Source organism: Elgaria multicarinata, chromosome 1 (genome assembly GCF_023053635.1).
Source record: "Elgaria multicarinata webbii isolate HBS135686 ecotype San Diego chromosome 1, rElgMul1.1.pri, whole genome shotgun sequence".
In the NCBI taxonomy this organism is placed as follows: Eukaryota; Metazoa; Chordata; class Lepidosauria; order Squamata; family Anguidae; genus Elgaria; species Elgaria multicarinata.
The window spans coordinates 173,979,304-173,991,989 of NC_086171.1; the positions used below are offsets into that span (position 1 = coordinate 173,979,304).

General features: G+C 41.2%; 1 protein-coding gene across 1 annotated transcript in view; it reads left to right on the forward strand.

Moving 5' to 3' along the window:
* Nucleotides 1-9,097: 9,097 nt before the first annotated feature.
* Nucleotides 9,098-12,686, forward strand: part of MOV10 (Mov10 RNA helicase) — a 35,231-nt gene continuing 31,642 nt past the window's right edge. Inside the window, exon 1 of the mRNA XM_063143291.1 lies at nt 9,098-9,295. Coding sequence (XP_062999361.1) covers nt 9,162-9,295 — 134 coding nt within the window. The 5' untranslated portion in view covers nt 9,098-9,161. The remainder of the gene's footprint in view (nt 9,296-12,686) is intronic.

Consider the following 12,686-nt stretch of genomic DNA (forward strand, 5'->3'; position numbering starts at 1 on the left):
GTATCACAGAATACATTTTTATTGCTCAAACAGTCGAAGGAAATAATAAGATGAGGCAGATCACAAACATTCCTAAATACACAAGTTATAATCACTAAAAATACAATAAAGATAGTAGCAAGCATACTAATGCCATAGTAAAACCTAGGTTCTTCTCAATCTAACAGTCACTATCAAAGGTTCATATTTACCTAAATGGTGGGTGAAACCAGCCTAAGCACATATGGCAAGTTTCTCATTCTCCCAGGATGTCTCTCCCTAACTGATGAAACCCTGGCCTTTAAAACACTCATGATGCCAGTGACCTCGTCCTTAGTTTCAGACCTGGTCATACCACCATTCCCACATTTCTCATCGTAGCCTGATCTGCTACTGATACCGGTAACACTCAGACAGAGGTACCCCTGCTACGTTAAGCTATGTGTTGCTTCCAGCACTAGACCAATGCATTCGTTTCAGCCTCCCTCCATTTCCAAGAATATATTCTATTACTCATAGTTATCTCAACACGTTCATATCTACAAGATACAATAAATTCTTATCAAATCTGCACTCTACAATGCATATTCCGCTACAGTATTTGGAGAACACTGTTCATGAGCCATGCTCAGATACAACAATAAACCAGAATTCCTGGCTTATTAAACCAATTTGCTCCCACTTCATTGCTCTGGTTCATTTGAGCAGATAAATAAAACAGGTATATGGATGGCTTAGCATTACATCTGAACCCAATATTGTGATTTATTGTGCCCAAACAAGCTAGGCTTCATAGGCCAATAATAAACCTTGGATTAAAATTGGTTTACAATACTGGCTTGTACGAGCACGATAAATCATAATCCTGAGTGCAGATGCAACATTAAGCCATCCATGCCTGTTTGGTTCACCAAGTCACATGAACAGGAAGAATAAAGCAGGAGCAGATGAGCTGTATGTAGTAGAATGCAGCTCATTTACACTAGTTTAAGAAACCAGGATTCTAGACTTCACATGATGTGTGAATAACTCCATCATCCCAATCTGGATTTGGGACTGAAGGACCCTGGGAAAGTGCAGGTGCATGGAGGGTAAGTTGTAAGCAAGCACGATTTGCACAACATCCTGGCTGATCACAGGGCATGTCAGATAAGGCATCAGCCTTAGCTTCCAATTTCTTGGCTTTGTGGAGTTTGGACCAAGGTGAGAAAACCTTATCTTCTGGTCTTTTAAACTAGCAGATTTTTGATGATTGAAGTTTCTTGATTTTTGGAAAGCAACATACTTGCTTTTAGATTTGCCACTGTCAGCATTTTAAGCATGTTGTGTATGCCTGCTCTGTTTATTCCTATAGTTTCCTGCAAGGTCCAGCTAGAGGAGGTCAGTAGATTAAACCCGAGGGTGGGATTCCCTAAATTTCAATTGAGAGTGATTGCTGTAGAATGTGGACCTGCAAAGAGTGGTGAGGCTGAGATCTTGGCAGACCCAGCCAGGCAACTATGGCCTGTTAGGCCATTTGTGTGGTAACCTGCAGGAACACCTGCCTCATAAAACAAATGGGCACATGAAAACTGTTGTTACAGTCTGCCAGTTTGTTTGTCTTTAGTAGTCTGGGGTCCCAACCTCTACAAAAGAGGTGACAGTTTTATGTGGTGGGGGTCAGTCTAAATTATCTTCACAGATCCCTTACTCAGTGACTCTGTTCACAAAGAGATTGAGTTGTGTTACAGATCACAACTCTAACTCTTGATGTTACTAGGCCTGTTGAAAATATATTTAAAAACATAAGCAGGGAAACAGTGAACCCTTTTAACTTGTTAAACCAATGAAAACATGCCAGATAAGTCTTTAGATATGAAAAGTAGATATGCAAAGAAAAGTAAATGCAAAAGAACATCAGCTACAGAAGTGAAATGTGAAACAAGCAATGATTAAAAAGAAAATACATGTGTACATTATACAAAATGTTGCTAATAAGATCTATTAGAAAAAGAATGTGAGTAGGCCAGTTAGTAGGCCCAAACAGGCTCAGTAGCACTTTGAAATGTTTCTTAGGGCATGGCTAGATGGGGCGATATCCCGGGAATCGCCCCGGGATCATCCCTGTGCTTCCACATGACGCACAGGGCATCCTGGGAGCAGGGAGGGAAAATTCCTCCCTTTCCCCGGGATATCGCCCTACCCTTCCATCCCGCTTTTTCCCGCGGTCTCAGAATGATCCCAAGACCGCGGGACGTGTGGCCAGCCATCGCGGGTTTGTCCCAGCTACTTGCAAGTAAACATAAGGAGCCAGGCACAGGGCACGGAGCTCCTCAGGAGCCCTGTGTCCTATGGGGGTGGGGTGAGTGGGAGGGGTTTTGTTTGTTTTAAAACCTCACATTTTGCGCAGGAGCGCTTTTGTGTTCTTCTCCGATTGAAAAACAAAACAAAATGGCGGCCGCAATGTCCTCTTCCTCCTGGGACGTCATGCGCCACATGTAGACAAGGGGGACGACCTTGCGATCATAAAATCACGAGATCGTACCCCTCCACCTCCTTCGTCTAGACATGCCCTTAGTTGTACTGAAACTTCCACCAGTCCAAACTAGTTAAATGAAGTATTTGAAGCTTTCAACTTTATAGCAGTATGTCCAAACTTTTAGAAAAAATGAAGGAAGCAGTGTGTGTGTGTATGGGGGGAGAATTAAAAGGAATGTTTAGCTAGCTATCCCAAGGATAAATCTGAAGACCAGCCTTTCATGGAGCCAGAGAAAGGTCGAAAGAGATCTCTAGGGTTTAGAAATCAGCAAAGTCCAGGTAGGGAGAATTGATCCAGGTAGAGACTGAAGAAAATATTTTAAAATGAAAAATGTCCAAAAACAAATAGGAGGCGAAAACTATACCAAGCTGCTCAGGAGCTGGGTGTCTGGCCCAGAGAAACTGGCTCGGGGAAAGATAGCCTGAAACAGTCTCAAAGCCAAGGGAAAACATGTTCAGAAAGAGAAAAGAGCAAAAGGGAGGCAAGAACCAGGCTGAGCCTTCTTCTCAGACTTCAGACAGAAAATCTTTCTGCCCTTAAGGAAAGATAGGCCTGCTTATGAACCAAGATTTCACTCCCTTTTTATTCCATAGCTTCCTTCTCCTGTTCCCAGCACTTGAACCCCAAGAAGGACCTTAGTAACACAAATGATTAAGGTGAAAGGAGGGAGCAGACAGGGGGAGTATGACACTGTTGATTCTCCATCTCTCAGCGGCTTTTGATACCATCGACAATGGTATCATTTTGGAACAACTAGGTGAGTTAGGACTGGGAGGTACTGCATTGCAGTGGTTCCGCTCCTACTTGGCGGGTCAGCTCCAGAAGGTGGTGCTTGGGGAACATTGCTCGGCTCTGTAGATTCTCCAGTATGGGCTTACCCAGGGGTCAGTCTTGTCCCCCAAGGTGTTTAATATTTACATGAAAACATTGGGTGTGGTCATCTGGAGTATTGTCATCAGTAAGCTGATGACACACAGCTCTATTTCTCCTTTTCATCTTCAACAGGTGAGGCTGTGGAAGTGCTGAACGGGTGCCTGGCTGCGACAATAAGACTGGATGAGGGCTAATAAACAAACTCAATCCAGACAAGACTGAGATGCTGTTAGTGGGTGGTTTTTCTGACTGGATAGTGGGCGATCAACCTGTTCTGGATGGGGTTGCACTCCCTCTGGAGGAGCAGGTTTGTAGCTTGGAGGTTCTTCTAGAACCATCTGTCACTTGAGGCTCAGGTGGCCTCGGTAGCACAGAGTACCTTCTACCAACACTCTCCTATCTGGACAGGGATAACCTGGCTTCAGTTGTCTGCTCTGGTAATCTCCATGTTAGATTACTGCAATGCACTCTACGTGGGGCTGCCTTTGAAGACGGTTCAGAAGCTACAGGTTGTGCAAAATGCAGCAGCCAGATTGATAAGTGGAACCAGAAGGTTTGAACGTATAAGACCGACTCAGGCCCGCTTGCATTGGCTGCCTGTACATTTCCAAGCCCGATTCAAGGTGCTGATTTTAACCTATAAAGCCTTATACAGCTTGGGACTACAATACCTGATGGAACGCCTCTCCTGACATAAACCTTACCCATACACTACACTCAACATCTAAGGTCCTACTCCGAATGAAGCTTGGAGGATGGCAACAAGGGAGAGGGCCTTTTCAGTGGTAGCCTCCCATTTATGGAACTATCTCCCGACGAGGCTCACCTGGCACTAACATCATCTTTTCGGCGCCAGGTCAAGACTTTTCTCCTAGGCATTCAACAGCATATGTTGAGTTTTTAATTGACCCAGAATAGATAGATATTGTATGTAATCTGTTTTTATGCTTTTTATGGTTTAAAATTTTGTATATTTGTTTTTAATGTTCTATATTTTAATCTTTGTAAACCACCCAGAGAGCTTCGGCTATGGGGTGGTATATAAATGCAAATAATAATAATAATAATAATAATAATAATAATAATAATAATAATAATTTTTTGATCTGGGCAGGAAAAGGCACCTACTTTTGCCACAGACTATTTGGTTTTTAGGCTTACCCATTTACAGAAATGCACATGCTGTGTAGGTTTCAATAGTTCAATAGGAGCACTCCAGGCATGACAGCATTATGCACAAATGGGTCAATGACATGAAGGCTACATTTAAATGGGACAAGCTTTACAGGCATAAACACTTCAGCCATGGCTGCAGTCACAGTTCCTTTGGCTCTCATTCAGAGAAGCCCACCCCCAACTCCATATACAGACCTCTTTCCAAGCTGATGCTTCCTATTGTACAGGCACACGCCCAGAAGGCGAAAATCAATCTGATGTCTAAGACTCATCCAAACAACTAACAAGGTAGAGGTGGTTTTATGACAAGACCTGGTCCTACCCAATAAAGCTGTTTAGGTCAAGTCTACTTCTTTGGCTTGAGCATAGCAATTACCTAGTGTGACAAGCCCCTACATGCTGATACAGTTCTGCAATACCTCCAGAAGATCTGGTTAGGTGGCACCATGCCAGGAAACCTGAATTTACCCAATCTCACATTTTCATCTTACCAAACACACAATGGTTTGTCCCATTATAATTGGCCAGTTCTTTTATAATTAAAGTGTGGAGCCTCTTCCGCAGTCCTTAACGTTCTAATTCATTAAACCCAAAAATATTTTTAAATGCAGCCTTAAAACCCCTTTCACTCATTTTTATCTTTTTGCCTCCTTGTTCATGCCCCCATCCTTCTCAAGAGACCCTTTTCCCATAGTGCCTCCCTCCCCAGACCTCACCAATCCAACATAATATGAAGATAATCAAAGCAAACAACAAACAAATGCTAAACTATTGGACATCACCAGTCCTTGGTCAAAGAGATCCTAGTGTACCTCTGTGAATGTTGGGATATGGTCTTTTCAGGAGCTTTATAGCGAAAGCTCCTGCCTTGGTTTCTCCTTTGTCTCCTTAACTTCTTTGCCCTACCTTTAAACTTTCCTTTACTCTATTTTTTGCACTTTGCCATCCTAGGGAACCCATATGAATTTCACAGAAGCTGGGTCTCACAGGTACAGGTTGAGCAGTCCCAGATAATCCTGGTGTGATGGCTATGAGCTTTATCTTAGCATAAGCGAAGCCATGTTTGATCAATCTGATTAATCTAAATGGAAAGGTCAGATGTTGGCCATTGCTAAATAGCTGAGCAGCAGCTTTTAAAAATTGCCTGTGTCTCGGAAGATTCCCATACGCACACACATCCACCTGTATGTCGCTTCAAACCGAGAGAGTCTGCAGCGAGGCAGACTTCCCCTTTTCTCCCTAATTGCCCTAGTAACAGGTCTAGGGCAGGAAAGTTGTTGTCAGCTAGAATTTCCATTTTGGTAAACAAGCTTTCTGCTCATGCTCTAGTTGCTTTTGCCAAGCTGGCTAATAAAACAGCTGACAAACACAGCAAGACTCAGAGAGGGGTCTTCTTTCCTTTGCAATGTGAAGTCCTTTCTATCAATAAACGTGTGTTGGACCATAAGCGTCTTCATAATGTTTGGGCCACAACACTGGTAACATGAAACATATAGTATTGCCCTCTTACTACTTCATGTATTTCTATTTTTGTGCTATAGAACCAAACTGAACTGAAGTAGTGTATTTTGCAACTAGGCTACATCATCTCAAATCTTCCTAAATTGTCTACACTATATAGATGATACCAAGCAAACACAGTTGTGGAGAGATGTTATTGTGGAACTGACTGCTCTCAGATGCATTTACGGAAGGATAGCAGAACTATGTAATTTATGCAGATGGCTATATCCCAAAAACAGCTTAAATGCTGAGTGCATTGTTTACTGTAGCTCTTAATCATAAGTCCTTTTATATCTAGAAAATAAATAAGATCTGCTAATTCTCCCACTGCTTAACATCAAAGCTGTTATGGAAAAAAAAGATAGTTTCATTCAGAAAAATGTGGCCATGTTGGTCCCAAATAATGTATATGTTTAACTCAGATGAGGTGCTGTTTTTAACTGGACCACCTCCTTTTGGTGAAAAGTTCAAATAAGCTGAACTTATTGTCAAGGACATCAGAATTCTCTTTCGAGGTAAGTTAGTATATGTACTTTGAAGACTTGTATATGCTTTCACCAAAAGATGATGGTCCTTGAAAACAAGGTATTTTCTCACATGTATCTTCAAAAGAGTAGGACCTTTTGAGTAGGAACTCCTCAAAGAGAAGCCATAAATTGCTAAGGGAACAAGCATATGCATATTTAGACAGAAAAAAGGTCCTACAACTCCCAAAACCCAAGATGCTGGGAGTTGTCTGATTTTTTTCTGTCTAAACATTCATATGATTGCACCCTAAGATGGTGTATTTCTCCTTTTATTTGATTCTGTTCTCTGTTTTTATATTATTCTATTTTCCTTTAGTTCTCTAAAACTAAAAGGAACTTTTGATTATGTGTTTATAGCAAAAATTCAAATAGTTATAAAGGGGAAAACAATAATAACAACAATGATGAGGATAATGACAGCAACTGGTTTTGGGGGGAAATGGAGTACCTTTCACATAGTTAAGTTGACCCATTTTGTTTGGTTTAGGGAAGAACAGAAAGGAACTAAATAAACTGTTGCCAATTCTGGTCGAGATTATTAATCAACTGTTGGAATAGGTCTTATTACCAAAACATTGCTCAGGAAATGCTAATCTTATAGATATTATATCGAATTTCCCGAATGATATTGTTGGTCTCCAGGCTGATTTGAAGAATATATTGTTAGCTTCTTAGGACTCTACACTAACATTAATATTTAATAATAATAATAATAATAATTTATTTCTTACCCATCTCTCCACTTGGATCGAGGCAGGGAACAACAGTGAATATAAAACACATATTTGTATTATTTATTTACTTATTGCATTTCTATCCCACCCATTAGCCAAAACTATCTGGGCAGTTCTTAACAATAAAAACCATAAAATACAACATGGTAAATCATAATATAAACGCTTAAAACTACAGTATGAAATCAAAATGAAAAATAAAAACCAAAATACAACCTAGCAGCATTGCAAAGATTTAAAATATAACAACGGTGTAATCCTCTGCATGTTTAGACAGACAAAAGTCCTACAATTCCCATCATTAGGACTTTCCTCTGTCTACACATGCATAGGGTTGTGCACTAACGGGTTTTTAAAAGGATTAGAAATTGAAAGAATAAAACGTTTGGGAAATTAAGTTCTTCACCTGGTGTCAAAAAGACCACAACGTTGGCGCCAGGCAAACCTCACTAGGTAAGTTTGATATTTACATATAATATTACACATTTGATTTGAAGGTATTTATACTAGTTTGGAACCTGATTTGTCATTCTGCAAACAGAAGGGCGCCTAAATAAAGTTTAGCTCCTGATTGTTCCTAAGATATTGCTACTTGCAATTTGTAGGTACAAAATCCTATACACTAAAAGTGAACTCATTTTTCTAGTGTGAACTTTTTGTAACCAAAATGGTATCAACTGGCTTGGGGAATCACAATGTTTGCAGAAGTACAATAAATCTTTTTTTGGGGGGGGGGAGCGCTATGTTTGGGGTGGTTGGAGAACAAAAACAGCTCATTGACGACTGAGCATGATCTATAAGCATAAAATGTTGTCTGACTTGCATGGGTGGGGAGGAAGCTGTGGAGAGGGAGAAACGGAATGGAATAGGAGTAACCTGAAAGAAGGCATGGCTGTCTAGCATCACTCCACACTGCAACAATTTGTTACAGGTCCCACTTTTAAAACCAAATGTTGTAGATTTGGGATCTAAAGCATAGAGAATTATATCAGTATTATGGAATGCTTTGATGACAATGGAAGCATTGGAAGGTCATTTAGTTTGGGTGAAATGCTGATAAGGTATTGTGTGGGTATTTGCTTAGTTACCGCTGCTAGTCCAATGCGAGACAGGAACAAAATCCTCCTAATCAAGGGAGAGCTTGCATAAACCATTTTTAAAAAAACCTTAAAAGGGCGCAGGCTGCTGGTTCAAAACTCGGTATATATTTATTTCATTTGTGCTTTGGACTTTGTCGTGTCCATTCTAAAATGGTTTTTGAGATCATTACAAAACGCACCCCCTCCCATGGTGATAAAAGTATAATTTAGGGGGGGGGGAATCACACATGCCGTGTTTTTTAAGTCTCCTAAAAGCTGGAACTTAGCCTGCATAATGGTAGGTCCTTTACTAATCCTGGAGCTTGCTGTGATGATGATGATGATGTTGATCATCATCATCATCACTCTGTATATGTTCCAGGGCTTAAGTATGGTGGCATTAAAACAAGTTATAGGATGATATGCTCTCCTCCCGCCCCGCCCTCACCGTTTTCTTTTTCCCTTTTCCCGTGGGTGAAGTCATAAAATCGAGGGAAACGACCAGCAGCCCGGGCCTGCATTCTTGGGTTGGCAGAGGAAGTGGGAGAGAGGGATGAGGATGAGGTGCCTCCCCACCCCTTGCCGGGCCTGCGAGGATTCTGAGTCAGCCTAGCCATTCGTTTTTAGTTTCGTTTCTTCCTGCTCAGAGCGTTACAGCCTGAAAAGCAGATAAGCTCTTTGCTGGCAGGTTTCACGGATTGAGGGAACGGGACAGAAACTGCTGCAGCTGCTGCTAAGTGGAAGCAAAGAAGCGCCCGCAAACGCGATTGCCATGCCCAAACTCACCGTTGAGCAGATGAAGGAAGTTGGGGAGCAGTTTATACAGTTCCTGCAAAACTCTGGCAGGCAAGCAGTGAACAATAAAGAGGCACTGAAGAACGTCTATAACCAGGAGTTCCGGTACAGGTAAGCAGAGAGGAGTTTAAAGGATTGCGGCGTGGCCAGCAGCTCTGCTGTGGGAGAGGCTCTTTTCTGTTCTCTGACCGTGGAGACTGAGCGCTGGGTTTTCTAATTAGCAAGGAGCCCAACTACATGGATAAGAAACAGCAATGAGTGAGGTGCAGGGGGTGCCAATCCGAATCAACACTTTAGCGTGGGGCGGGATGCTGTTTTTTTAAGATCTGGTCATGGTTGGAATTGGGGAGATCAATTGTAGATGCTAACACTGAAGGTAAATCCGCTCTGCCATGAAAAATGTGAGAAAACTTGAGTAGGGTTGTGGTGGGAAACGGGGTATTGAGATAGAAAGGTGTAGTAGGTGAAGGTCAGGCTTTGAAACCTTGTTGATGCTGATTATATTTATTTCCTGCCCTTCCTCACACGGTTCCCTGGGCAGCCTGATATATCAACAGACCATAAGCTGCAAGGACAATAGTTATTAGGTTGGTGTCCAAGATAAACTGGATCCAGTTGAATCATCCACATAGGTTGAAGCACCCCATTGTCTGTCTCAATTTTTATTCCTCACTTTATCCCATGGTTTCAATGTGGCTTACAGCCATTTTGTTTGCCTATTCTGTTCCCAAAGAACTCGTGATCAAAGGCTGCAATCCTCTACACTTACCTAGGAGTGAGCCCCACTGAACTCAGTGCGACTTACTTCTGAATAGAGGGGTTTAGGATTGTGATGTAAATTACTAAATTTGGATATCTTGAGGAAACAAAGATCACAAAAACACACACAACACACAAACCTCTCCTTATCCCAAAATAAGCTCTTAAACAACAATACACAGAGTGTGTTCTCTTAAGTTACCTCTCCCAGTTCTTGTTTTTATTGATCTTATGAAAGCCATTCTGGCAGCCTTTTCAGCTGGGTAAAAATGCTTTGCATAAACAACCAAAATGATATTTTTTTAAATGCAAATAACAAAGTAAGATCTCTCTCCCCTGTTATGCTTTAAAAAAAAGTTTATTGGGGTTTAAATAGCACGCCATTAAAGGAAAGGGGCCCAGCCTAGTGGTAGATTTGTGGAAATGGGGATGACAAAACTTCTGCTCTTAGGGCAGTCTGCTTTAAATGGCGTCTGTGAGGGGAATGCTCAACCCGTGAGGGTGACTGTTCAAAGAGTTTATATAAGAGGTGTTTGGGAAAATGGCACACTTTGGCCCAAATGTTTTCTTCATGAAGCCACTTATAGTGGTATACTGTAGTTGTGTGCATGCGTGGCCAGAGAATATGTAAAGTGCTATAAGTAAGTCAGGAGGGAATTTAGTAAATTATAATTACTTCTAATAGAAAACTTGGAGGCCGCACACCAACCAGCAGGGCCGTGGAACTGGGTCACTCACAGACAAGATAGGGGTTTCTGTGTTATTAAGAATTTGGGAGCCGAGGAAACGTGTCTGGAGGCTTTTGGTTGGGGAACTTGGTGAGTGAACTGAATGGTAATCTTCACATGTTATAATTTCCAGAAGAACAAATTCATTACAGGAAAAGAGCAGAAGAGACCAAGCTGTGTCATGGTTAAAAAAAAAAAGATGCCTGTTAGTGTTCCTCAAAGTAGTAGCCTCTATATGCAAGCAGTGCTGCTTGGCTTATTGTCTTATAGTGTATTGAAGAGTTGAGGTTCAGGTTCTGAAAAATGTGGGGGATATTTTACCTCCTCCACCATTAAGATTGGTGAAGAAGAAGTGAGGTTAGGAGAATTTGGCTGTTGCAGGCCCAGTTATTTCAGATTTGATATTCAGGGAGAAGGCGGTGTACAGTTGCAGGATGAGGCTGGTGTAGGATATAAGCTGCCTGGCTGTTTGTTTTTTTTAAAAAAAGTAAACATAAAGGTGAATATAAATAAAAGATGGCCAGGGGAAAGCTGTGCATTTAGGTAGAGGATTGTTGCTCAACAGGGTGGTTAGAAGTTCTTGGAAGAAGAATGAGAAGAAGAGCTTGGGTGAGCAGGGCTGGCATAGACCGTGCATGTGGAAAGAAATAGGTTTCTGGACTAATCTTGAATATTGGTAGGATGCTGACCAGTTTAAAAAAGGGATGCAATTTCTTAAAATGTGAAGAACAGTGCTATAGGTAAGTCAGGAGAGTCTAGTAAATCATGATTACTTCTAATAGTAAACATGCTGGCTCCACGCCAACTAGGAGGGCAGCAAAGCAGGGCCACCCACAGACAAAATATTTATTTATTTATTACATTTTTATACCGCCCAATTGCCGAAGCTCTCTGGGCGGTTCACAAAATAGGGGGTTCTGCATAATTGGAGGACGCCCAAGTATATACAGGAAGCCCCTACATAGGGACAGAACTTTTAGAAAAGGTTTAAAGCCCCAACAGTGATGATTGGAAATGAAAACTACTGAAGAACCAGCTTGCTCTAAGGGGAGAAGAAGAAAGACAATATCGTGGTGAGAGGGTTGCAGCTGAGGTGGCCTCTTAATCCCACAACCATCACCATGAGCTAGTGAAACCATCTTGTCCAGAGGACAGATAAGGCGGAGCAGCCTGTCAGGTATCCTGAATAATTTTTCACAACCTGAAAGAATAGGTAACAGCATATAATTAAGCCATTGATTAGCCTGTGACAAGCTGCAAACCGTTTTTGAACCCCACTGTGTTTATTGTATATCCTTTCAGACACCATTCAAAGTGGAAACACTTGAATGACCAGCTTTCTCTTCCTCTACCCTTCAGCAAAGAAAAGGGAGGGGAGTTAATTTTAGTAGCTGAAAAAAGTGATCAGTACTCAAAAGATAGGGATATGGGTAGATATTATTGATTTGTGAATAGTTTAACTGCCTGAAATATTTGTAGCTCTACACGATGGGATAGCATGCTTGAAACACAAAAGGGAAGAGGAAGTGTGTTCCTCCCAAAAGGTATAGAAGAAAAAGGAGCAGATTAGGAATTAATCTACATGCATAAAATAAAAACTGATATACTGTATCTGCAGCATGTTAAAGGAATGGCATAAGAATCAATAAGGTTATACAAATTACAAAAGTTGTTGCAGTGAAGCACCATGCTTCTAAAAACAATTTATTCACTCTCGGTCATTACAGAAATAATTTCGCAAGTCTTGAGTTTTTGTACTACTTTTGAACATTTTATGTAATGGCACAGTCTGCTTATTTAACATACTTTGTTTGGAAGCTTACTGATTTGGATATCAAATATTTAATACATTAATACAGTATAAATGTTTAAATAATTCCAGAAGTGTAGGGGGAGGGGAAATTATCCTTTTTTAAATAAGTAGACAACTTGTCAAACTTGCCAAACCCTCAGGATGGTCCCCCTTAGGATTTGAATAATACCTTACATTTGAAGTAAAGTTTGAGCAAATGCCT